At 42.5% G+C, this 26,502-nt stretch overlaps 1 protein-coding gene across 1 annotated transcript; it reads left to right on the top strand.

Moving 5' to 3' along the window:
* The first annotated feature begins 1,334 nt into the window (after positions 1–1,334).
* Positions 1,335–26,502, top strand: Tspan3 (tetraspanin 3). The gene is made up of 7 exons (XM_021171659.2): positions 1,335–1,606; positions 15,004–15,195; positions 15,428–15,502; positions 15,995–16,096; positions 16,688–16,840; positions 17,040–17,123; positions 25,633–26,502. Exons 1-7 carry the CDS (start codon positions 1,544–1,546, stop codon positions 25,723–25,725), a joined length of 762 nt encoding a protein of 253 aa, XP_021027318.1. The 5' UTR covers positions 1,335–1,543; the 3' UTR covers positions 25,726–26,502.

Genomic DNA, 26,502 nt, shown 5'->3' with positions numbered 1-26,502 from the left:
GAGGAGGGGTAGATGTTATTTATATCTCTCCCTGAGAATGGATTTAGCTGCACCTGTCACTCAGTACAGTGTTCTAGGTCTGACCCAACCATCGCATCTCATGCCTGCTTGCCTCTTTGCTCATGGTATATCTACCCTCTTCTACTGGAATGAAAACCCCACGTGGACAAGCATTGTCTTCTTTCTCGTGGTGGAATGCCATCACCTAGAATAGGTGCAGAGTGAGGTCTTGGGAAAAGTTTGATAACATGGACATTGCTTGATACAGATGAATAGGATGCTGAGGTGCTTGGCTATTTCTGTGAATGCCCAGGGAAGATGATGAACCAGGGAGGCTACAGGAAAAAGAGATGTTTGAGGACAGGGAAAGAGGTACCGAGTAAGGGAGAGTGCAGGACAGTGGCAGAAGTACTGTGCGTGGCTGAGGTGGCTTCTGCATTAGATCACTCTTCTATGTGTGGCTGCAGGCAAGTTTGGCATCCTTTCTAACCCTTAATTACCCTACCAGTAAAATTAGTCTGACAGTCATCTGAAGCTGGGGGAGGGGTGGTGGCATGAATGAACTAATAGTTTAAAAGAAGCTAATATGCATGCAGCCAGCAGAGCGGAGGTCACATTGCCACCAAAGCTGATGACCTGGGACCCACAGGGTGGAAGTAAAGAACTGACTCCCAAAGTTGTCTTCTGACCTTTACTTCTGTGCTGTGGGATGTTTGTGGGTGCACACGCTCACACACACACACACACACACACACACACACTCAGTTTTTATTTTTAAGGTGCTAACTGCTACCATTCATTTAAGATTACAGGAAAGAGCGCACATGTCAACATGTATGAAGATGTATCTGTAATTGCAAATCTCAGTCCAAAGAATAGAGCTGAAAGGGTGGCTGCCTTGCCCAACCATCTCTGCTTTGCTAGTGCGCCAGTGTTTTCTCCTTTCCTGATGAGTTTTTTTTTTTTTAACCAGAGCTAGCAGAGCTTCTGGCATACTAAATTCTTCATAATCATGTGTTGACGTCCACCGTATTTCTTCCCAACTTATATGGGGTGCTGCTTAAGGTATCACGCAGTCAAGAAAATCCCCTTGTGAGGTGGGCCTTTCTAGGGGAGAGTAGTTAACAGAACAAAGTTCTGTGATCTTCCAGTCATTTGGTCTTCTAAAAGTAACTCAATAAGAGGGGGAACGTGTTTGTCCCACTAGAAATTCCCCAAAAGAGGATTCTGCACTCAAGGACGGTCAGAGGCCAGAAGAAAAGGCGCGGAGGCGTCGGCTCCTTTAAGAGGCGAGGCCACCTCGTTCTCCGCGGCGCTGATTGGCAGAAGCGGCCGCAGACGCGGGACTTAGTTGCCTGGGAACGGCCTAGGGGGCCTGCGGCGGGCTGCACGCAGCTGCGAGGTGCTTGCTGGGGCGGCGCGGGGGTCTGCGGGAACGCGGCTCGGCCCAGCAGTTCTCAGCGGAGCCGCCGGCGCCATTGCCTTCTCGCTCGGTGAGCGCCGCTCCGCTCGCCCAGCCGGGCCTCCGCCGGCCGCCGGCACCATGGGCCAATGCGGCATCACCTCCTCTAAGACCGTGCTGGTCTTCCTCAACCTCATCTTCTGGGTGAGCTGGCGGGGAGCCCGGGCAGGGGGAGGCCTCTGTGCGGCGCGTGGGGACCAGGCGGGCGCGGGAGCCAGCCGAGGGGTCGCCCGGGCCCTGCGGCCTCGGAGCTCTTGGTGGGGTCCTTCCAGGGCCCAGCGGAGGCCAGGACGGTGCCGACCGGAGGTCTGGGGGGGGCCCCCCTCCGGTCCGCTGGCACGGTGCCAGGGTTACGCGGGTCGCCGCGGCGTGAGCCTGCGGGTCGCTCTGTTCTCAGGGCTGAGTCTGTCGGGACGCCAGGCCCGAAATGGGATACTCCCCTGTGAGTCGGGTCCGCTGTCTTTGTCTGAGTCCTCGCAGAGCCAGCGGCTGTCCCCAGGTCATGTAGCAGCTACGTGGGGACGCCGGTCGAGTCCCGGGCCAGGAATTTCGGCTTAGAGCTCTTTGTATAGAGTTGGTTGGCTGGTAAGCAGCCCAGAAAACGGAAAGGATTCAAGCCTGAAACAGCAGAGCATTTCTTTGATCAAGAAAATCGCTGTTGTGGGGATGGGTAGCCTGAGGTTATAAACCCTTTTAAATGTATCAGCTGCCAGGAGATTTTTAAAGCAACCAGTTCACTTCTGTAAAAGGTTGCTCTTTGGAGGGGCTCGGGAAACCTGACCCCAGAGAAAGTGCTTATAACCGACCGGTCTTGAGTCAGGGCTTTCTTTATCTCACCTGGGACTTTTTACTAACCTGTTGTTCTTTGGCCCTCTCCTCCGTCTTGAATCCTTCTGGACTTTACACCAGGAAAAAAAATATCAAACATGTCGTCCATCACATCTTTTTTTGTTTCTTTAAAAACAACAACAACAACACAGAACAGCTTAATATTAGAACAGTTCAACCTCTTTACTTTGGTACTCTTACTTAAAGTCTGGTAGTGTACTGCATTATGACCCACACACTACTGTTGGGTATTTTCTGATAAATTATTAGTTATGGGCACACTACTGGTGATTTGGGACCCAGTTGACCCTCGGCTGGGATCAAGTTTCCTAACATTTGCCATGGGCAGTTTTCTCTGTCCACAGTACTCAGGATAGTCTTTGAATAGTTCCACTGAGCACACTTTAGTATATCATCACCCACCCCCACCACTTCCCACTCAGCTCCTGTCTCAGAAAGTATGCACATCTATTCTGGAAAGACTTCCCATTCCTCTGGCCTCTAACAAAGAATGAAACCTTTCATGTCCTAATTGCTGGTAGCTTAAAAGGATGATCTGGATAACGAGGCACTTGTGATTATTTGCGCAGGAGACTTGTGATTGGCCTCAGACAGAACTGTTTGAAATCACCTGTGTGACATTGGGATTCCTGAAATTTCATTTGCCATTTAGAACAGATGTTCCTCATACTTTAAATTACATGCCTGTTTAAAAGGAAAAGTATAATTTCAGAGATCCCCAAGTGAAAAACATTTAGTAGCTAATGAGACCCTTAAGAGACAGATTCTTTCTTCCTTCCTTCCTTCCTTCCTTCCTTCCTTCCTTCCTTCCTTCCTTCCTTCCTTCCTTCCTTCCTTCCTTTCGTTCTTTCGTTCTTTTCGTTCTTTCTGGACAGGTCTTTCTATGTGGTGCTAGCTGACCTAGAACTCACTATGTAGACCAGACTGGTGTTCAACTCAGAGATCCATCTGCCTCCCCCTCTACCTCTACTTGTGTGTGCCACCATGTCTGGCTTGAGGTAGATATTTGTATCCATAATAGTTCCTTGTGGACTTACAGCGTTAACTATTTGGTTTTGAAGAATGTTTATTAGGTGAACTCTAGGCCATTCACACCGAAAGCCTATCTGTGTTGATCTGAGAAAATCCTGGAAATACAGGAGTGGTTTTCTTTAAATAATCAAAAAATTATTATATGATATATATATATATATCAGTTAATTCTTAATTCTGAAAGATTGCTTCTGAATCTTTGGAAAATGTATAAATATATTCACTCCAGTGAAAGTTATGTTGTGAACTTCTTAATTTTTTCTGAGGCCAACATCGTATTGTTCATACAGTATTCCTTTTTATTTGAGTTAGCAACAGTAAAACTTTTGTGAGTGTTGAGAAGGAAGTTAAGCAGAAAATGGGGGAAAATACAATACAGTATAAAGGAGACAGCAGTATTTTAGCCTATCTCCTGACATTAGCTTGTACGAAGACTATTGTAATCTGACAATACTAATAACCGTTGAGTGCTTTCTGCTTACTGGTCATTGTGATAACTTAGGTGAGTGTAATTTGGCACTGGTGAGGCCTCTGAGCTTTAGGAGTTAAAACAGCACACTTCAGAAGTGTCAGGGCCAGTGTTCAAACCCAGGCTGTCCCATTGCTAGAACCTGTGGTGTTAGAGGAACTTTGTGCCTTCAAGAGACTTGGAAAGGGCATGAGACTTGGGGATGACAGTTGTTAGGCCATAGTAGAGGCTCTTTTCTCTAAAATGTACTACTTTCACAATAATGTTTAGAAATTGTACCCACACTTAAACTAGTTAGCTCACTTTGCTAAAGAGTTTAAGTCAAGGAGGAAGTGCATTGAATTGTTAACAGATTCATCTTGAGAAATGGGAATACATTCTTCATTGTATTGAGTGTGTTCTTAGAGGTAGCCCCTCCCTCCTTATAAACGTAGAAATGTGTAGCTGGAAGGGTAAGGATCCTCTGTACAGACAGCACATCAAGTTGGTCCAGTTTAGATTCCCCTGGGTAGCTTGCTTATACTGAATCTCACTATTGGTACTGGCTGACCCTTGGTAAGTGCTAAAGTTTAATTGCTTTGGCAGAGCCTTATATCTTGATATACTGGTATCAAGTGACCTGTGATATGGAAATACAGTCTTACCAGTACACAGGCTTTCAGTAATCTGATTGCCAAACTTGTTAATGTAGATTTAGTGTAGTTTGTACACTGTATCTCTTAAAAGAGAGACTGTTGCTTTTTTTCTTCTGTGTGTAAGCATGCATTCAGCATCACATATGTACATTCCACAACATGCATATGTGTGGGTGAGAGGATGGTTTACAGGGAGTTGTTTCTCTCCTACCATGTGAGGCCAAGGAGTAGTCAGTCTTGGTGGCTATTTCTAAAATTCTCTTCTTCAGCAAATCCCTAGGATATTAGTGCTTATAGCTTGAACAATAGTTTTGGACAAGGGTTTTTATTTTTTTAATGGCAATTTAGCACTTTAAAAACGTTTTAAAGCTGGGCGTGGTGGCGAACGCCTTTAATCCCAGCACTTGGGAGGCAGAGGCAGGTGGATTTCTGAGTTTGAGGCCAGCCTGATCTACAGAGTGAGTTCCAGGACAGCCAGGGCTACACAGAGAAACCCTGTCTCAAAAACAACAACAAAAACGTTTTAAACGTTTAGAATGTTATGTGTATGGGTGTTTTCCTGCATGTATGTCTGTACCATTTCTATATCTGATATCCATGGCGGCCAGAAAGAGGGTGTCAAGCCCCCTGGAACGGGAGTTCAGCACAATTGCGAGCTGTATTATTGGTACTGGGAGTTGAACTCCTGTTGGGAGACTAGTCAGTGCTCTTAATCTCTGAGCCATCTCTTCAGTTCTGAATCTTCTGTTTATATAGAGCAGTGTAGCTTTAAATATAAGCGTATTCGTGCTTGATTCATGAGCATTTATTAAAGGGTACATGGGTTTGAGGTAAAAGACTACATTTGAAGGCTGTTATAATACCAGTATAATAGAAACCTTGTACAGAGGTCAGGTAGGATTCAAGATTTATTTTGCACATATTTGTTAGGCTTTACAGGGGCTATAAGAGAATACTTAGCCCATGCTTGTTCTTGCTAATCTCCAGTGTCTGTTCTGTTTGTTGTGTTTCATCTATAATGAGAAGGAATTGTAACACCACAACAGCTTGTGGTTTAGGGAGAAGTCCAGTACCTGTGCTAGCATCATTTATTCATAGGAAATAGCCTCTGCATAGAGAGGCTGGAAGCTATATACAATGTCTCCCGTTTTAAAATAATTCATTTCTCTGTGTGAATATATAACTAAGGAGAATTGCTTGGTTAAGCAAATACGAACATTTGCACACCTGTTCTTACAAAAAGTTTTTACAGAACTGTCAAGTGGAACAAGACAGGCAGTAAAAGTACCAGTGAGGTAAGCAGGGTGTGGATGTGACTTGGTGACCGCTTGAGGTTGGCAGAGGCTTCTCTGAGGAAGTACAGTTGAGGGTGGAACAGAAGAAGCCAGTGTGGGGGTGATTGAAGGAGAGGTAAGGGTATTCAGTACTGAAGGAGTAGCTAGGTCATAAGCCAGGGTGTACTTGGCATGTTCGTATTACTAAGTAAGGGCATATAGGTTATACGTCAGTGCTCATGGTTAAGAACAAATAGGGAAAGGGACTGGAGAAATGGCTTAGCATTTAAGAGCAGTTGTTGTTCTTGTAAGGGACCCACGTCCTCATGGTGCCTTGAAACCATCTCTATCTCTAATGACCTTTTCTAACCTCTATGGGCACCAGGCATGCATATGGTGCATAGACATGCATGCAGACAAAATACCTGCGTATAAAATAAAAAGAGACAATTTTAAAATAAAAAGTTTACAAGAGAAAAATACTTTCCAGTCTTGTGACAAACCACGTTGACTATATACCCTTTGTGTCTGCTGCTGTGCCCTGTCTGCCTAGGGAATGCAAGTGGGATATGTTAAGATCCTGATGTGCTTTCCGTCTCCTGTGCTCATCCTGTCTGTGTGACTGTTCTAAAAAGATTGTTATTAGAACACGTTGCGGCCAACAGGTTGTTTATTAAAATAGATTTTCGGTTTGTTAGGGAAAGAAGTTTAATTTTGTCAGGAAGCAAATCATGGAGCATACTGGAAATATGTTTAACTCTGTTTTTTCGAGACAGGGTTTCTCTGTGGAACCCTGGCTGTCTTGAAACTCACTCTGTAGACCAGGCTGGCCTTGAATTTAAAAATCTACCTGCCTCTGCCTCCCTAGTACTGGGATTAAAGGTGTGCACTCAGCCTCTTCTTTTTTTTTTTTTTTTTTTGACATGAAAGGATTTCTGACCCCACTGCATTATTTTTGGGTCATGGTTGAACAATCATTTAGGGCAGTGGGCCTCAACCTCCCTAATGCTGCAACCCTTTAGTACAGTTGCCCATGGTGTGGTAACTCTCAACCATAAAATTAAGTTTGTTGCTACTTCATAGCTGTAATTTTGCTGCTGTTACAAATTGTAACATGCACATCTGTTATGCAGGCTATCTGACTGTGACCCCCAAAATGGTTGTGGTCCAAAGGTCGAGAACCACTGATTCAGGTAGAATTTAGAGCCCTCAGGAGATCTCAGATTACAGTTTGAGAAGTCTCTTTGAATATTTATCTTTTTAGAACTGGGTGGTGCTGGTACATGCCTTTCATCCCAGCACTTGGGAGGTAAAGACAGGTGGATCTCTGAGTTCAAGGCCAGCCTGGTAGCCAGGGCTACACAGAGAAACCCTGTATGAATAAACTAAAAAAAAAAAAAAAAACACCCTTTTATTTTTTAGACTAATTATTGTTCTTTGAAGTATTTTAATGCCACAAAATCTGATTCTAGGTAGAGTTTTTGTTTTGTTTTGTTTGTTTCCCCAGAAAGTTCCATAATGTTTTCTTGGTACAAAATGGGTACAGTGTAAGAATTGTGTAGCCAGAAAGCAGTTGTGGAATGGCTGCTCCGCCTGTCTGAGAAACAAAAGACACTGTCTCAGCTGCTCAGCTAATGAGGAGCGAGGAGAGAGTCTTAACAGAGTTTCATATCTCTGGGCGCCCATTTATATCCATGGGTTGGTCTTTCTTTAGAAATGTGATCTTAATGGTTAGCAAACATAATTAATAGATTCAGAACTATAAATTGTCAATTTCTCATTATAAGTTAGTATTTGGCTTGGAAAAAAAATCCTTTTCTTCCTGCTCCTCCTCCTCCCTCATCTCCTTTTAAGTAGTTTATCAGTCAGTAGATGAGAACATTTTTGGGTTTATGTGGTTGACATTATGTATTTTACATTGTTGCTGCTCCTGATGTGAACACATATCTAGACTCTACCATGATAAAGCTTAAGCACTCCAGACTCCCAAAGTAATAACTGACTTTTTATACAGTTAGAGTGAGATACAGCAACCAAGAGTCTCAAAACAAAAGTTAAATTCCATGATTTGCTGGACCTTGGAGCTTGTGAGTCTGAAAATAGCCAGTTTCCACACTGTTGCACTAGTTAGCCTGTGGCAATTAGTCTGTCTCCAGTTTCATTGGGGTCTGGAATTTGGGGCTGTCAACTGATGGTAGGCATATACTGGATTAATTGGATCAACAATAAATATAAAAGACCAAATGAAAAGTAAAAATTCAGTAGAATTGAGGATAATGACCTTTGTAATATCATCAACTTAACAGCTGAAAGGTATTAATATATTTAGGAATAATGGCAATGGTGTCAGTGATACAGATTGCTAAAGTAGCTTATTGACACTCCAAGGAGGCTTTGACAAAGTTTTCTTTTTTTTCTTTTTTTTTTTTTTGGTTTTTTGAGACAGGGTTTCTCTGTATAGCCCTGGCTGTCCTGGAACTCACTCTGTAGACCAGGCTGGCCTCGAACTCAGAAATCCGCCTGCCTCTGCCTCCCAAGTGCTGGGATTAAAGGCCACCACACCCGGCTCTAAAGTTTTCTTTTTAGTAATATGATAAAGAAGTGTTCATCAGAAAATATCTAAAGGATGAATCAAAGCCAAACTTAAAAATAGCAATAAATGGAAGCAAATGACAGGCACCTAAAATGTAGGATTGAAAAGAGACCTATTTTATGTGTTTAAGGGCAGACAGATCTAGGAATTAATCTGGAAAACCCCCCACACAATATAGTCTTAATTTCAGACATAATTTTAAATGTATTTTGCAAGTGTGTATGAATGTGTGTATATATGAAAACTTAAATATATTGGGAACAACTAAACACTTATAATTGCATTACTCAGACAGTATAGCTTTTCTTGAAACTGTTTTTGCACTAAGATGTGTAGTTTCCCCCCATTATAAATATACTAAGTTACAGGCTCACAGTGTTTCCAGGCTACAGTGCAAGCTCACCTCTTAGGGTTTGGGTTTTTGCTTTTGCTGTTTGCTTTTTGTGGTGCTAGTTTGACAAATGGACAAGTCTTTGTTTCCATCTTCTGTACTTACAGAGTTCTAGAAGTGCTACTAGGTATAAATGCTAAGGTTGGTGTGCTGCAGACTGATACATTTTATCACTGCACTTCCTCTGGTATAAGTTGAATTCTGCTTTACTTCATTACTGACCAACTTGTCAAGTAGAAAATGTCATTATCTCGGTAGCTTCACATGGTCTTCTGCAGAGGTGGCCTTGATTTCTCAGAGAGGGTTGCAGGTCTCTAGGGCAATCTTCTCCTGGTTGCTCTTGGAAAGATGGTAAGAGAGTGAGTGAAATACGTCTCCTGAGACTTAGTGAATGGATAAATTGTGCTTAGTGACTCGAACCATTTTATCAGAGTAATTAGGCTGACTGAAACACAAAGGTTTATGATTTCTTAGGTAGTCTTAATAGCAGGAGGGTAAAGTTTTTGGGAAAGTTTCTTCAGGGAACGAATTGGCAATAAATTCCTTGCAGGAAGGTAGTGAGGTATATACAAATCCAATATGGCTACACAAACTCAGAATTCAATGTTAAAGTGTGTGTGTGTGTTGAATGCTTCTGATTCTCCCCTGCTCTGAACTTTTGCTTTCTTAGTGTTTAGAGTACATAGCGTTTTCTAACCAGTTTTTCTCTTGACCATTTCTTCCTCCCAAATTCCTATTCTTGTTGATTCTTTGAGGTAAAAGTCCCTCTGAAGGAGCTGCTTATGCAGGGACACAGGATGAGGCTCTGGGCTTTGAGGTGAAGTTGAGTTGGTCTCCATTTTTGCCAGTTATAGACATGATTCCTATGTTTCTTGGTGGAGCATACCCACAGTTACTTCTTTTTTGCCTCTGTTTGATTCACATGTTCTATGGCGCATTTCCAGAGGGAGGTTTCAGAGTGCTTGGTGAAAAAGGAGCTAGTTGTGTGGGTTTTAGGATTTCCCCGCCCTCCCTCTCTCTCTTCCACCCATCCCCCATAGAGGACTTAACCTTCCCTCAAACAGAAACCACCAGCCTAAGTTTGTAAACATCCTGACAGCAATGTTAGGTAAGAATGAGACTTCTTACTTGAGCACATTCACATTTGTGTAGATGTAAAGAAAGACTAAAAAGACAAATAATGTCATTTGAACCTAAACAGAGCTCAGTTAATAGAGGAGCAGTTCAATTAACAGGAAAACACTGGCCTCTAAATTAAAGCTTTAAGCTTCCATGACTTAATTTAAAATGTGAGCAAATTGAAAGAATAATTTTTGTTTTCCAAACCTCAGCCTTTCCCCTAAATTTCTCCTTACATCTTTGTAAAAAGGATGGTTATTTTTAGTACGCTGCCCTGGCCCAGATCCTCCTCATAGGCCCAGATTCTCTCAGCTGTGGCTGTGACGACTCAGCAACTTCTAAGTTCCACTTTGCCCTGCCTGCTGCTGCACCCTCCTCCCTCCCCTCCTCCCTGCCCTCCTCCCTGCCCTCCTCCCTGCCCTCCTCCCTGCCCTCCTCCCTGCCCTTCTCCCTGCCCTCCTCCCCCCTCCTCCCTCCCCTCCTCCTCTGTAGCTGCTTTGTTGGCAAAGTCCTGATCCAGTCTCATTACCCTGCAATGATGCAAATTATTTACCTTGTTTGTTTAGCTCTTTTGATTGTCATTAAGGCAGATACTTAAAATTATTTAGGTTATTCAGCCACTCTTTGAAATGAACAATTACTCTATTTTCAGAAGTCATTTAGAAGAGACCAGCATTCCTGTTTATGCGGTCCTGTCAGCAGTGAGTGCAGCCCAGGCCTGGTGTGACTAACTGCTACATTACTTCCCACTGATGTTGAAGAATAGGCACTATTACGTTCTCTCCTGTGAGAACTGCCTGTTGAATGGTTTGCAACACGGACTGAGTAATCTGTCATCTTCCAGACAGGAAGCAGGATTACCGAGTGGGATCTCATACCTTGTCTTTCCTTGGCTTTCTTATATCTAGTTTGGATTTGTTCTGCTTGAATCTCACATTTAGTTTTAGATGACTCTGGTCAGAGAGGAGCCTAAGAGACATGTCACTTGGACCATTCCCAGGCACACTAAGTGTGAGTTTCACAGAAACCTCTTCAGGATAAACACTTATCTTATTTCCAAACTGCAGGTGGTTCTTCAGTATACCCTGTACTTTATATTAGCTTTGGAGTATCATTATCTTCCTGTTACATTTTTTTATTCAGATTTATCTAGGCTAAAACTTCATTTACTATCTGGGCCCCGTAACACAATCTGTTAGTACATTATGCTTAAATAGAAACTTTTAAAAAATTGAATTAATTTTAAGGGATTTATTTTAATTATGTGTGTGTGTGTGTGTGTGTGTGTGTGTGTGTGTGTATGCAGTTGCCTGTGGAGACCAGAAGTGTGTGTGTGTGTGTATGCAGTTGCCTGTGGAGACCAGAAGAGGGTACTGGATTGCTGTGTGTGTGTGTGTGTGTGTGTGTGTGTGTGTGCCCAGAACAGGACTAGGAGTTATGGACAGTTTTGAGCTACCCAGTGTGGATACTGGGAACCAAACTTGTCACCCTCTGGAAATGCAGTTCACATTTCTCTAGTGAACTCATTTTGAACAGTATTCATTTTTATTTAATAGAGCATCAACAGACTTGCTCCAGTTGCGGCAAGACAGCCACTAGGCAAGAATTGCCTCATTTTATCTACAGAGATAATACTGTCCAGGAAAAGGACACAATTACAGGTTAGGACAGTTTAGTTCTGCCAAGACAGAATAGGCTAGTCCTTAACTTCTGTTTCTCTAAGGCCTGTCAAAGGATCCTGGGCCAGAAGGCTGAAGACAATGGATGCTCCAACTTCCTGACTTACTGGGGCTGTATAGGTAGGCAGCTGTCTCTACAGTTTGTCTCAGTTCTGGAAACTGTGTTAGGCTTCCTATTTATTTTCAGTTAATGTTGGTCGTTCTCAGATTTCTAACGGGGTTGAAAAACTACTTACAGTCTCTCAGCCAACCCAGGCTGTTTACTTTGAGAGAATAGATTTGAGAGGATGGTTTTCAGATAGCATACAATCTAAAGCCAAGATGTAAGTCAAGGTAGAATCATAAGTCTTTTAATTTAAGATAGAAAGTGTGTGTGTGTGTGTATGTGTGTGTGTGTGTAGGGTGGATGTATATGTGCACAAGTCCAGGGGCCGGTAGAGTCCAGAAAAGGTTGTTGGATCCCTTGGAGATGTGGGTGCTAGGAACTGAACTAAGATCTTTTAAGCATGTTTTATTTATGAGATGTTTGCCACATTTTTCACTCAGGCCCCTACCCTCTCGTTTTGAGGCAGGCCTTTTGAAGCCCTCACATACCTTGAAGTACAATGTGGACTAGGCAGGCCTTGAGCTCCTAGAAATCTACCTGCCTTGGCCTCCTGGATTCTGGACTTAAAAGCATTGCTACTGCACCTGCACCCCTTCCCTACAAGCCTTTTAAGAAATAACTCTAAAGGATCGGTTCTTAATGAAAGCAATAGGCACAATTTGATTAATTCATGTTTAAGATTTAATTCGATTTGAAGACTGAATTATTTTCTTTAGTAAAATGCATTATGTGTGTATGTTTGTGACATAAATGTAGTTAAGAAAATGTTTTAAAAAGATCATTCATGCTGGGCGTGGTGGCACATGCCTTTAATCTCAGCACTTGGGAGGCAGAGGCAGAGGCAGGCGGATTTCTGAGTTCGAGGCCAGCCTGGTCTACAAAGTGAGTTCCAGGACAGCCAGGGCTAAAGAGAAACCCTGTCTCCAAAAACCAAAAAAAAAAAAAAAAAAAAAAAAAAGCACTTCCAGACTGTTAGGGCTCATCTTCATTGTTACAGACTCCACACACTTCCAGACTGTTAGGGCTCATCTTTTTGCTCATCTCACAGCGACATACCTCCAAAGCAAACCTGTGGGTGAATCCAGCAGACCTTGTAGCTCTTAGCATAGCATTTGTTTTAAAGGTAAACTAGTAATTACAACTTACAGTCTGTCCTAGAGATGGTGGCCATCAGAATCCAGTAAACTGAATTAGTTTCCAAATTGTATTTGAATAGTGGACTAACAACTGTGAGCACTGGGTGGACTGGTGAGAAAATATGTACAAGCCAGCCACAGCCAGCTGCCCTTTACGTAGAGGTGGAGGTTACGGTGAGATTTACTCTGTAAATCTTGGTACCTGCTTGCATCAGGCACTGTTTGGATACTTATGGTGGTGTAGAGCTGAAATAGAAGCAGACACAATTTGTGCCCAGGAGGTATATAAGAAATGAAGTATGAGTTTGAGGACAGGATAGTCGAGGCTACATAGAGAAACCTTGTCTCGGAACACCCCACCTCCACCACTGTGGTTATTTAAAAAAAAAAAAAAAAAGGTTAAATTGCAGCCATTGTGGAAAATACCATTTGTGTTTGCTCAATATGTGAATAGATGAAGGGTGAATAGTTAAACCCTCCATAATGGGGCTGCAGATGGCTCAGTGGTTAAGAGCACACTGTTCTTCCAGAGGTTCTGAGTTCAATTCCCAGCACCCACATGGTGGCTCACAACCATCTATACTGAGATCTGATGTCCTCTTCTGGCATGTAGGTGTACATGCGGGTAGAGCACTCAGATACATAAAATAAATAAATCTTAAAAAAAAAAATCTTGACCAACAACCAGATAAGATGCAGAGGGCTTATTTAAAAAGAAAAAAAAATAGCTTTTGTGAGGAAGCGGTGATCCTTAAGCTGCCTCAGAATTAGTAAGGCAGCAGCCGAGGTGTGAAGAAGCGAGAGGGGATGTACATGTCAGTTTTCTGTTTGAAGTATATGAGGGTGAAGTCTTCAGAATGCAAAGCAGACAAAACAGTTTAGACCAGTGACATTTTCATAATCCTCACTTTATGTGTCAGGCTTGGCCCTGTTCATATTTCTAACAACAGTAACTATGATATAGAACATATTTAGGGGCAAAGAGGAGAGTCGGGGATTAAGATTAGGGTTGAGCAGGTTAATACAGTGCTTCTGTAAGGTAACATAGGGTATATTGAGTGCTGGTTAGCTGGGACTTGCAGGCAGAAGTGAGGTGTGACAGCAGCACCCTGGAGCTGAAGACCCCATGATGAGAGGAGAAATATCCGGAGCCAGGGAAGAGAAGAAAACGAAGTAGAGGAGAGATGATGTCAAACAAACAAACAAACAAACTTCTTTATTCTCATTTTTATTATTGATAATTAGTGTATTCAATCATGAAGCATAGTTTGAGTGTACAAATAAGGGTGGTGGGTAGGCAATACTTAGAGCACTGCCTGAAGTTTCTTCGCATATAAAAAAAGTTGTGTGTGAGGTGGGCTCTGATGGCACACACTTTTAACCCCAGCACCTGGGAGGCAGAGGCAGAGGGATCTCAGTTTGAGGCTGGCCTGGTCTATAGATCAAGTTCCAAGACAGCCAGGGCTACACAGAGGAAACCCTGTCTCAAAAAACAAACCAAGTAAGTGTGCGTGTGTTTGTGTATACATCAGGTTACCAGAGCCACCTTCTCCAGATGTGATTGTGATGCTGTGCTGTGCTGGGTCTGTGGTCTGCCTCAGACTGAGTTTTCAGGTTCAGAGGATTGAACAGTCATTAATGTTACTGTAGGAGCTATGCACTAACTTGAAGATTTATACATTTAAGTGTTCAAAGATGAAGTAATCACGCTTGTGTCAAAGTGCTGTGTGTTGTGCTCCTTAGAGCAAACAGTTTAGCGTAGCCTGGAACTGTGTCTGTCTCTCTGTATGCAAGTATCTGAGCACAGAGCTGGGGCCTCATGCTAACGAAACCAAAAGCGATAGACAATGTGTGCAGGCCCCCTGGAGAACGAAGGGGCCTGGAGCTGCAATAAAGCTTTCTGCACCCGTGACTCCCAAGTGTCCAAAGAGTTTTTAATAAAGAATCAGGAATGTTCTAGCTTTACTGACTTAAGAGTGATGGGAGTTAATAACCTCCTGGGTTGAAGACAAGCTCAGCTGGTGGAATGTGTGTATAATATGAGCAAAGCTCTGGGATAGAGCCCAGCACACCACCTCAGCTGAGGTGGGTGGCAGTGCCCACTGCAATTCTACTCTTGAAAGTGGAGGCAGGAAGAACAGAAATCCAAGGCTGGCTAGGATACACAAGACACAGTCTCAGAAAAAAAAATGCTAACCTGAGCAAATGTAGGAACTTCAGGGCTGGGACTCAGACCAGTGTCTCACCTGTTCTCACAGGGGGCAGCTGGCATCCTCTGCTACGTGGGAGCCTATGTCTTCATCACCTATGACGACTATGACCACTTCTTTGAGGATGTGTACACGCTCTTCCCTGCCGTGGTGATCATAGCTGTAGGAGCCTTGCTTTTCATCATTGGCCTGATCGGCTGCTGTGCTACAATCCGGGAGAGCCGCTGTGGACTTGCCACGGTAAGTTAACACTCACTCTCCAATGTCAGACTATGGAGGGCTGTTTATCTGGTCCTCTGTCTTGAATTGAGAGCAAGTTCTGTAGATGTAGATGTAGATGTCTTGGCTCTTCTAACTATACCAGAGTTATTAACATGCCTTAAACCTCTAGAGGTTGCCCCATAGTTTTTTTACGAAGGAAATATTTAGAACTTTTTAAAATTTTTACTTAATTTCTGATGTTTATTTACAGTTTGTCTTCATCCTGCTCTTGGTTTTCGTCACAGAAGTGGTTGTTGTGGTTTTGGGATACGTGTACAGAGCAAAGGTATGTTGTCCACTGCGCCTCACCCAGTGCTTTGAAAGCTGCCTTAAGCTTTCCAGGTAAGGTAGAACAGGTTCATTTGATCAAAGTCAGCATTGTCATTGTCTTACTGCTGCTCTAATCTACCTAAGATTAACTGGCAATTACTTATAAAACTTTTCTCAATTAGCTGAAGCTGGGGACAGATTTTTTTTTTTTTTTTTTCTGTAGACATTTGATAGATGCATGTGGGACATCCGCCCAGTGCATAGACGCTTGTCCCTTTTGTGTGGCTTGTTATGCTGGCTTCCTTTGCATAGTCCTTTTGAAGGCTATTAGCCTGTGTGATGTAATAGATGCCAACTGTTTTGCTGCTAGTTTGAATCTAAGTGGAACAGGAAGTCTTCTTCTCACTGTAAGTGTATAGAATGCACTGGTAACACGTTGAGACCGCCTCACCTGGTGTCAGGGAGCAGGGCTTTTGAGGGACGGACTCCTTCCTTTCTTCTGATTCAGGTGGAGAACGAGGTTGATCGCAGCATTCAGAAAGTGTATAAGACCTACAACGGGACCAACTCCGACGCTGCCAGCCGTGCTATTGACTATGTGCAGAGACAGGTGAGCTTCCCTGATGGTGTTCACCCCGACACTAGCTCGTCTCCTGTGATGTGGGCTGTGTGGACCTGCATAGCCAGGATGAGCTCCACAGCTGTAAAAGCGTGTCTGCAACCCTGCCTCCACATTTACTGCTTTTTCAGTCTTCAACTTTTTTTCCTTTATTTTCTTAAAGTAAGTCCCACACATTTCAAACAAAATTTGTTGAGCATTTTGCCATTGGAAACGATACTTAATTCAGCTGCATATTAAGCATGTGAGGTGTGAGTGTACAGGGGCCGAGCAGCTCAGTGGCTAGGAAACTACCTACCTCTTTTTAGGAGATGTACTTTTCAAGGGTAGATCCTAGAACTTATAACGATATTTAAATTGAATTGAATTCAGCTCTTCAGTCACACTAAGCAGGTTTAAGTGTTGGTTCATCCCCAGTGTGGCCAGTGGTTACATGTTAGACTGTGCAGATTTGTGTTCTTCGCTGTAGAAAGCCCTGCTGTGTATCACCGACCTGGAGTAGCTTGTTAAAGCTCAAGCTCCGTACTGCACGGAGCTCAGTGGACACCTGCAGCTTACCTAAGGAATCTCTCTCTTATCCAGTTGCACTGTTGTGGAATTCATAACTATTCAGACTGGGAAAATACAGATTGGTTCAAAGAAACAAAAAACCAGAGTGTCCCTCTTAGCTGCTGCAGAGAGACTGCCAAAAGCTGTAACGGCAGCCTGGCCAACCCCTCTGACCTCTACGCTGAGGTGAGTGTGACCTGATTGTCACTTTCTAGTCACTGCCTGGACTTTTTCAGTCTTTTTAGTATGTTGTCTTTTGTTTTAATTGTGTGTCTGTAAATTGCTTTGATCATTAGTTCTCATTTCCATTGTTGCCAGTGATTAGTAATCTGTGTGTCTGCTGCTTTCTCTTTAAAAACAAGTCTAATGAGCCTGTGTGTTCCAGGGCTGTGAGGCTCTCGTTGTGAAGAAGCTACAAGAAATCTTGATGCATGTTATCTGGGCAGCGTTGGCCTTTGCAGCTATTCAGGTGAGCATGGCTGGCCAAGGAGCTGTTGTCAGGGGTGGTTTGTCTCTTGAGTCAACTGTAGTAGCTTAGCTACGAAGAAGCAGAATGAATCTTCACGTACCAGCCACCAGTTTCCAAAAACCCAGAATGCTTTAAAGAAATCTTTGTGGGGAGGGATTGTGTGAGGGACTGTTTTTTTTTTTTTTCTTTTTCTTTTTTCTTTTTTGAATGGTGTCCTTATTAATCAACTCGGGAAAAAAGGCAATTACATTTTAGGTGTTTTAGGGTTTTACTGCTGTGAACAGACACCATGACCAAGGCAACTCTTATAAGGACAACATTTAATTGGGACTGGCTTACAGGTGCAGATGTTCAGTCCATTATTATCCAGGCAGGAGCATGGCAGCATCCAGGCAGATGTGGGGCTGGAGGAGCTGAGAGTTCTTCATCTGTTCCTAAGGCAGCTAGGAGAACACTGTTTTCTGCAGCTAGTATGAGGTTCTTAAAGCCCACCCCCACAGTGACACACAGTCAGTCTCTAAACAAGGCCATACCTCCTAGTAGTGCCAAGCATATAGGAACCATCACAGTAGGGGTATGCCTGTATGTTATTTTGTCAGACCTCCGCACACCTTTTTAAAGTACTGGTGTATCTCAGTTTAGACGGGGGACGCTTTCACTCTGGTGTTTGTGCACTGTTTCACTTTCTGCTTCATGCTTTTCTGTTCTTGAGTTTTGTTTTTACTCTCTAAAGGTATTTTTGCTGTACTGGAAATCAAACCTAGAATCCAATGTTTGCCAGACAAGTGCACTCCCACTGAACTATATATTTCAAATCATTACTTGTAATTTTTTAAAAAATTACTTCTATTTTACCTTATTTTACATATATGGGTATTTTGCCTGTGTGGATGTCTGGGCACCATGTGCATGCTTGGTGGGAACCAGCAGAGGGCATTGGATCCCCTGGGACTGGAGGTATAGGTGGTTATGAGCCGCCATGTGGGTTCACTCGAAGAGTACCCAGTGCTCTTAACCATTGAGCCATCTCTTCAGTCCCTCTTACTTGCAATGTTTAAATTATTTTACTTATTTATTTTGAGTTAGCCACTTGATATATTATCTAGGCTGGCTCCAAACTTCTGGGCTTAAGAAGTCTCAGCCTATCTGGCATAACAGGTGCACATGCTGTGCCTGATATTCTCTCTCTCTCTCTCTCTCTCTCTCTCTCTCTAACAGTTTTATTGTTTTATAGAAAAGATCTCCCAGTAAGAATTGAGGCTCAAGCCTTCTCTATATTCGTTGACTTAGTTGTTTTAGACATACTATCATGCAAAAATGAAGCCCTGGACATCACTTGGCAGGCACCAGGGTGTACTGTCCATTGTTGGCATCTGCTCTCCCTACTGCCAGTAAAAACAATCTCTGTATTAAAGTTGGTAAAAGTATCTGGTGCTTGCTTTATTGCTTACTGAATTGCCTTCCATCAACCATACACCCTCATTTCTTAGCCTCATAGGAAAACCATTAAGTTAGAAGGACAGACACCTTGCATGCAGCATAACTGTTCACATCCCTAGGTTCTTGGGTATATGTAGTATATCTTACAAGTTATGTTGGGGTTAACATTTGGAGTCTAATTGAGAATAGCCAGCTATTTCTAAAACTTTCTGTCAAATCTAGTCTGAGGGTTTTTTGATTGTGTGCGTGTTTTGTTTTGTTTTGTTTGCTTTTTGTTTTTTAAGACAGGGTTTCTCTGTGTAACCCTAGCTGTCCTGGAACTCACTCTGTAGATCATGCTGGTGTCAGACTCTCAGAGATCCTCCTGCCTCTGCTTCTCAAGTGCTGGGATTAAAGGTGTGTACCACCAGCCCAGCTTTTGAGTATTTTTCAAGGCTTTTAGTTCTTGAAATAGGAGTCTATCCTCAAATGTATTTTAAGACACCTTTTAATTGTTACATTAAAGCCAGCATAATTGCTAGTTTAAATGTGAGTTGTTGCCAGGCAGTGGTGGCCCATGCCTTTAATCACAGCACTTGGGAGGCAGAGGCAGGCAGATTTCTGAGTTCGAGGTCAGCCTGGTCTACAGAGTGAGTTCCAGGACAGCTAGGGCTATACAGAGAAACCCTGTCTCGAAAAACTAACTAACTAACTAAATATTTAAAAAGTGAGTTGTTTAGCCTTCCTGCTCTTTGCATATTTGAGCAGTATACTTTATTTACTGGAAAGTATCTCTAAATGGCAAAGAGCATTTGTTTGTTTTGCTGGTATTCAAACAGCAATGAAATGATTCACTAAAAAGCATAGCTCTGCATTTGCTATGGTCTCTGCCATCCTACAGATTTACTCTGTGGCTCAGAATAGCAGTAATCTAGCAGGGTATATTCCACATTTTGATTGTTTATGCGGGCACATTCATTTAGCCAAAAACAATAAAAATAGAGCAGTCTTCCCAAGTGGAATTCTGGCCTGTTCATTTTTAGTAACTTTGATGACAAAGCTGTACAATTAGAACCAAGCAGAAAGCTTTTCGGTTGTGTAGTGATTGCTGCCCAGGAGATACACGGATGTGTGTGGAAACTAATGACAGGTGCCTATAAATGTTTGAAGGCTTTGATGTTCAAGATGTGGTGTGTTCTGAGTGTGGAAAACTGTGTCAGAAGCTTTTATACTTGTAACATGACATGGAAAAGACTAGAGATTCACCAATCCATTCTCCTTTGTTTTCTACAAATGTTAGGACAAGCAGGGTAAAAGGACCATCACACAGGCAGTGGGAAACCAAAGCTGGGACTCTGGATTCCATTAGGATTGGAGTTTTCAGATGAGACATAAATTCTTATTTTGAACGCTGACAGATTGGCGCTGTAGCTGGGTAAGAATAGAGAGAAAAAATGGCACAGGTGAATAGATTCCTATAGAGACCAGGTTTCTTGGCTCAGAAAGCCTAAAATATTTACTATGTTTCTTTAAGAAAACATTTACTAACCATTGCTCTGGCATAGTTAAATGATCCAGGCTTATGTAGGATCAAAAAGAATGAGAACCATGAAAAAGAAATACCCTAGCTAATTAAAAAGGAATTTCAATATAAGCAAGAGAAATTTAGGATTTTTTTTCTTCCTTCCCTTGTCAGCTTACAAATCAGCATGGTGTTATTCTTTGCAGATAGACAAATGATTAACTAAGAATTTCATATCTAAAGTTCTAATAATAGTTCAGGTCAAGGTTTTTTGTAAAGGTCTTGAGGGATTGTGCTGAGCAGGCGACAGGGGGAAGACTGGCTGCCAGCCTTTTCTTGGAGTCTTCCCGTGAGCATACCCTGAAGCATGTCCTGAGCGATCAGGAGCAGACTTTGGCAGAGGTGAGGCTAGGGGAACGAACGGTTCAGTGGTTAAGAGCACTGGCTACTCCTCAGTGACCCCGGTGTGACTGCCAGCACCCACACAGCTGTCTGTAAGTTCAGTTTCAGGGGATCTTATGCCCTCTTCTGGCCTCCACGGTCACCAGGTTCACACATGGCCCTCCTGGCGTTTATACGGGAAGTGGCAGTGTGACCTTTGGTCTTTCCTTTCATGGCAAATGCTTTTACTGCTGCATCATCTCCCTAGCCCTTTTGTTATAGAGGCAACTCACTTCTCTCACTGTCCATGAGTTTGACTAGTAGTTGGTACTGGACAAGTATTCAATATTTTGGGGGTATGTAGAAGCTTACAGGATGTAGCTTTGGTCATTGCTTTTTGTTTTGTGGTAATTGTAGATAACACTTTGAAATAATTTAGTGAAATCCTTTTATTGCTATACCCACCCTCAGTGATAACAGCATGCAGAGCTATACCATAACATGACCAGGATATCAGCATTGATAACTCTACCAATTTCATCTGGGTTTCTCATTTATATATTTAGTCAGTTCTGTATAATTGTATGACCTGAGTAGGTTTCTATATCCATCACCACAGTCAAAATATCAAGGACTGGTTAAGAGCACGTGCTGCTCTTGCAGTGGACCCCAGGTCAGCTCCCATTACCCATCTTACGGCTCACAACCACCCAGAATCCAGTCCCAGGAGACCCCACACCCTCTTCTAACCTCCTGAGCACCAGGCACACATGGAGGCAAAACACAAAAGATTTATTTACTTTATGTATGTGAATGTTTTGCATGCATTCATGTCTGTACTTGTTAGATCCCCTCACACTCTGGTGACAGATGGTTGTGAGCCACTGTATGGGTGCTGGGAGTCAAACTCTGATCCCTTCAGGAGCAATAAGTACTCTTGACCACTGAGCCATCTCTCTAGCCCCAGTCCTATTAAACAAACGAGACAAGTGGCTTCAGTCCCTCAGCATTTCCTCCTGCTTTTCCTTTTGATAACTCTCCTCCCACCACAGTTCAAAATGAGGAATAAAGAGAATCAACTTGTACCTTGTTTCTCAAAATCAGATTGGTGTCTTTTGCATGTATCTGTACCTTGTTCATGGCTATGTCCTATCTTGTTGTAGGGGACACTTTAAGGGATGTTAATAGTCACTTCTGTGAGTCTTGTTATAAAAATGCAGTGCTCATTCTCTGTTCTGCACATCATAGTCTGTCTATAGCAAAGTGTGTGCTATAAAACTGAAGAGTTAAAATACATGAGTCGGGGCTGTAGAGACGGCTCAGCAGGTAGAGCACTGACTGCTCTTCAGAGGTCCTGAGTTCAGTTCCCAACCACATGGTGGCTCACAACCATCTGTAATGGGATCCGATGCCCTCTTCTCATGTGTCTGAAGACAGCTGCAGTGTACTCATATAAATGAAGTATATCTTTTTATACACACACACACACACACACACACACACACATATATATATATATATATATATGACAGAGTTTCTTGGTGTAGCCCTGGCTGTCCTGGAACTTGCTCTGTAGAACAGGCTGGCCTTGAACTCTCAGAGATCCACCTGCTTCTGCCTCCAGAGTACTAGGATTAAAGGAGGATTAAAGGCATGCACCACCACACCCAGCTACAAAATTTTTGTCTTAATTTTGTGCAAGAATACCTACTTTCTCACACTCCATATATATAGAATATCATAGAACATTTTATTTAGTAGTTAATTTTTATGTAGTAAGCATTTATTTTTTATTTTATTTTTATTAGGTATTTTCTTCATTTACATTTCAAATGCTATCCCAAAAGTCCCCCATACCCCCCCCCCCCACACACACACACTCCCCTACCCACCCACTCCCACTTCTTGGCCCTGGCGTTCCCCTGTACTGAGGCATATAAAGTTTGCAAGACCAAGGGGCCTCTCTTCCCAATGATGGCCGAGTAAGCCATCTTGTAAGCATTTATTTGCTTTGCTTTGCTTTGCTTTGCTTTCTTTCTTTCTTTCTTTTTTTTTTTTTTACAGAGTTTATATTTGGTGTTTTACTTGGCCTAGGTAGTTGCTTCCCATGACTTGAGGGGACATTTTTCATTTTAAGAAGTAATAGTAAAGCTATAATATTCCTGTAGTATTTCCAAGTCTATTGCAAATTTTCAGCAGTATCCTAAGTGGTTCTGAAATACGTCATGGAAAGCATAAGACGTTTCTGGGTTAACTTAGTGTTGTTAAATGGATTCATTTCCAATTAGTAAAGTTTTGTTGTTATGCCTTTTAAATTGCTTTAAAGTCAGTACAAGTTAGCTTAAGTGAAATAAAAGAGCAGCTAGACAGAATGTGTTTCATTTTCAGGCTGTGGCCCTCAGCAGAAGTTATCCAGCTAAGGTAAAGTGACCTGTGGCCCTCAGCTGAGGTTACAAACATGGGTGTCCTTGTGTTTGGGGCATGGATATTCACAACTGAGAGTTCCTCTTGGTAGATTTTTCCTTTGAGTGCCCTTCCTCATCTTTTTTAAAATTAATTTTTGTTGAAAATCTATTATGTTAGATGTTAGAATGGCTACATCAGCTTGTTTGTTTGGTCTGTTGCTTGGAGAATGTTTTTCCAACCCTTTACTCTGACGAAATGTCTGTCTTTGATGTTGAGGTGTATTTCCTGTATGCAGCAGAATGATGGACCTTGACTTCATATCCACTCTTTTTGCCTGTGTCTTTTTATTGGAGAATGAGTCCAGTGATGTCAAGAGATATTGATAACCAATTATTGTTAATTCCTGGCATTTTGATGGTGTGTGTGTGTGTAAGCTTCCCTTATTTTGGTTTTGCTGGTGTGAAATTATTTCCTGTCATTTCTTGGATGTAGCTAACCTCTTTGGGTTGGGGTTTTCCTTCTAGTTTCTCCTCCATCTTGGTGATTAAAAGTTTTGGTTGGTATAGTATAGTCGATGTTGGCATCTGTGGCCTCTTAGAGTCTGCAAGGCATCTGCCCAGGACCTTCTAGTTTTTACAGTCTTCATTGGAAAGTTAGGTGTAATTCTAGTAGATCTGTCTTTATATGTTAACCTACCTGCTTTCTTTCCCTTGCAGCTTTTAATATTCTTTCTTTGTTCTCTACATTTAATGTTTTGATTATTACGTGGTGGGGCTTCTTTTCTGGTTCAATCTGTTTGGTGTTCTGTAAGATTCCTATACCAGCATCTCTTTCTTTAGGTTAGGGAAATTTTCTTCTATGAGTTTGTTGAAAATATCTTCTGGCCCTTTGAGTTGGGAATCTTTTTCTATTCCTTTTATTCTTAGGTTCGGTCTTTTCATAGTGTCCTAGATTTTCTGCGTAGTTTGTGTCATTTTGTATCACTATTGTGTACACCTGAGATGTGTTCCATCTCTCATTGTGTTGGTGATACTTGAGTCTGTAGTTCCTGATCGCTTACCTAGATTTTTTCCATCTCAAGAATTCTTTTGGTTTGTATTTTCTTTATTACATCTATTTCCATTTTCAGGTCTTGAACAGATTTATTTCTTTCACCTGTTTGGTTGTGTTTTTCCTGGATTTCTTTAAAGATTATATTCATTTCCTCTTTAAAGCCCTTTCTTTATCATCTTTGTAAGACTAGATTTAAGGTCATTTTCTTGTACTTCAGCTCTGTTGGAATACCCAGGGCTTCCTGTAGTAGGATAGTTGGGTTGTAGTAGTGCCATATTGCCCTGGCTGTTGTTGATTCTGTTCTTTCACTGGCCACTAGTTATCAGGGTTTGGGGTTATTATAGGTTTAGGTGATGATTTCTGACTTTATCTTTGTTAGGTGGGTGTTTTTTGGGTGTTTCTCCCTTGGTTTCTGTTTCTTGTCTGATCTTGTAGTCTGAGTGGACTGGGGTTCTAGCAACCAGTGTCAGTCTTCAGGTCCAGTAGAGTGTCTCCAGTGGGGTTTTGTGGTCTGTTGACCTGTATGGTTTTGGGGTGCCAATGTTGCCCCTGGGGTTCCTAGAACTGTCATGGCCTCCAGGAACCTTCAGTAGCTTCTGCAATAGTTGTGAATATGGAGTCCAGAGCACTGGGTGGACTTTAGGGCTGTTGGGTGTGCTCCAATAGGAGTTGGTAGGCAGAGGACAGGGTTTTACCTGGTGTTCCTGGTGCTTATGTGCCCTCTGGGAAAAGGAGCCAGAGTTGTAGGTGTAAGTCCTGTCCCTGCCTTTTAAATTCAATAACTGAGATTCTTCACTGTCCATGAGGACTTGGTATGACAAAGGGCAAGGTAATGTTTGTCACTCTATGAATTTTGTGAGAGATTGGGTCAAGAATTCTGGATCTCTCTCTTTTCTTTCTTTTTTTTTTTTTTTCTTTTTCTTTTGGTTTTTTTGAGACAGGGTTTCTCTGTGCAGCCCTGGCTGTCCTGGAACTCATTCTGTAGGCCAGGCTGGCCTCGAACCCAGAAATCCACCTACCTCTGCCTCCCAAGTGCTGGGATTAAAGGCGTGTGCCACCACTGCCTGGCTGGCATCACTTTCTTTAACATGTCTCGATCCCAATCTGCTACTCCAGAAGGACTAAAATAGACAATTATGAAGGAGCAGTGGACCTTGGCAAGAAATAAGTCAATAATGCCACAGAGTCAAAGGTAGTAAATAATAAACAGAAACCTTCAAAAGACACTAAGGTTGTCTTTCCACTATTAGGAGTTTTTTGTGGGTTTTTAATGAAACCTTTCTCCCCCAAGTCTAGATGCCTAAAAAGACACTGTCAAACAGGTTTCTCTAGACTTGTGCTGTCCAGCATGGAAGCCACAGCCACATTTAACTGAAGTAAAAGTTTAAAATCGAACTCAGTGGCACTGACTTAAAATGCTTAGTAGCCACGAGTGCATACACAAGCCATTTCCTTCACCATAGAAGCTGGTTTGGGGAGCCCACTGCGCACTGTTAGTGGGGATTCTCCATAAGCTAGCCTTGCCTCATGGCCGCTTCAGAGTTCCTGGATATAAAGCAGTAGCTACTTCTGTTAAATATTGTTTGTTCGTAAGAAACTTCCTTTTTCATTGTTACTGCGTTTTGACAATTTGAGGTTATTAAAGCTTGAACTAATGTCATTGCCAAGAAAGAAATACACACTTGCCAGGGGCCTTCAGCCTTGTTTCACACTGTTTTTTTCCTGCAGCTGCTGGGCATGCTGTGCGCATGCATCGTGTTGTGCAGACGGAGTAGAGATCCTGCCTATGAGCTCCTCATCACTGGCGGAACCTACGCTTAGCAGACAGCACGTGCCTGAGCTAATTTGTAGTATCCTTGTTCTGATTCAGAAGGTGAATTGAGCAGGCCTGCAGCAGTTGGCTCCTGAGTTCATCTAGTCAAAGCACACGTACACTGGTGTTGACTAGCAGGTTGGCATTTCATGTACCCACCTTCCTACACCTGCCCCTCTATGGCTTTCTTACCCTTGTTCTAGACGATTCTCCATGCCCTTAATTTCAGAACCATCTACAAGTTCTGTAATGTGGTAGAGCTATAGGAGGGTGTGGCCTGCTTCTGTCACCTCTGAGGAGTAATGGACTGTGTTGTGGTATCACTGGGCCCTTTTCGTCTTCATAACGAGAACTCTTGGCCAAAGGTTTGAGGGTAAGAGGGAGGACGCCAGCTGTCTGGTGCCGCACACCAGTGTCCTTTTAAAGAATATATACTGTAGTAAAATAATATAGCAATTGTACAAAATGGCTAACATAGATTTTAGAATCAAACAGTATGTGTCTTTGTTCATCTTCAAAATCAGAGACTGATCTTTGAAATTAGTGGTTTTTAATCAAAGCTGGCTTTATAGGAAGACTATAATGTATGCACTACTGTTTTAAAGCAGTTAGTGTGAGTGTGTGCGTTTCTGTGTGATTGAACCCATTCATCATAAGTCTTACACTCGTTAGAGATAATGTACCCATGGAGACTAGCAAAATAGTATGTAGATGTGATCTCAATTGTAAATAGAAAAATTTAATTCAATAAACTCTGTATCAGCCCTACCATGTACATTTTAATT

The sequence above is a fragment of the Mus caroli genome, unplaced genomic scaffold (genome assembly GCF_978045245.1).
Source record: "Mus caroli unplaced genomic scaffold, Mus_caroli_1 scaffold_11, whole genome shotgun sequence".
Taxonomy (NCBI): Eukaryota; Metazoa; Chordata; class Mammalia; order Rodentia; family Muridae; genus Mus; species Mus caroli.
This window is presented reverse-complemented; position numbering and strand designations above follow the sequence as displayed.

Bases quoted from the DNA above. Each gene is read 5' to 3' on its own strand.
- Tspan3 (XM_021171659.2), top strand. From the start codon at position 1,544: ATGGGCCAATGCGGCATCACCTCCTCTAAGACCGTGCTGGTCTTCCTC. The intron at 15,196-15,427 runs GTAAGTTAACAC...GTTTATTTACAG, and splicing joins GCCGCTGTGGACTTGCCACG to TTTGTCTTCATCCTGCTCTT. The intron at 17,124-25,632 runs GTGAGCATGGCT...TTTTTCCTGCAG, and splicing joins TGGCCTTTGCAGCTATTCAG to CTGCTGGGCATGCTGTGCGC.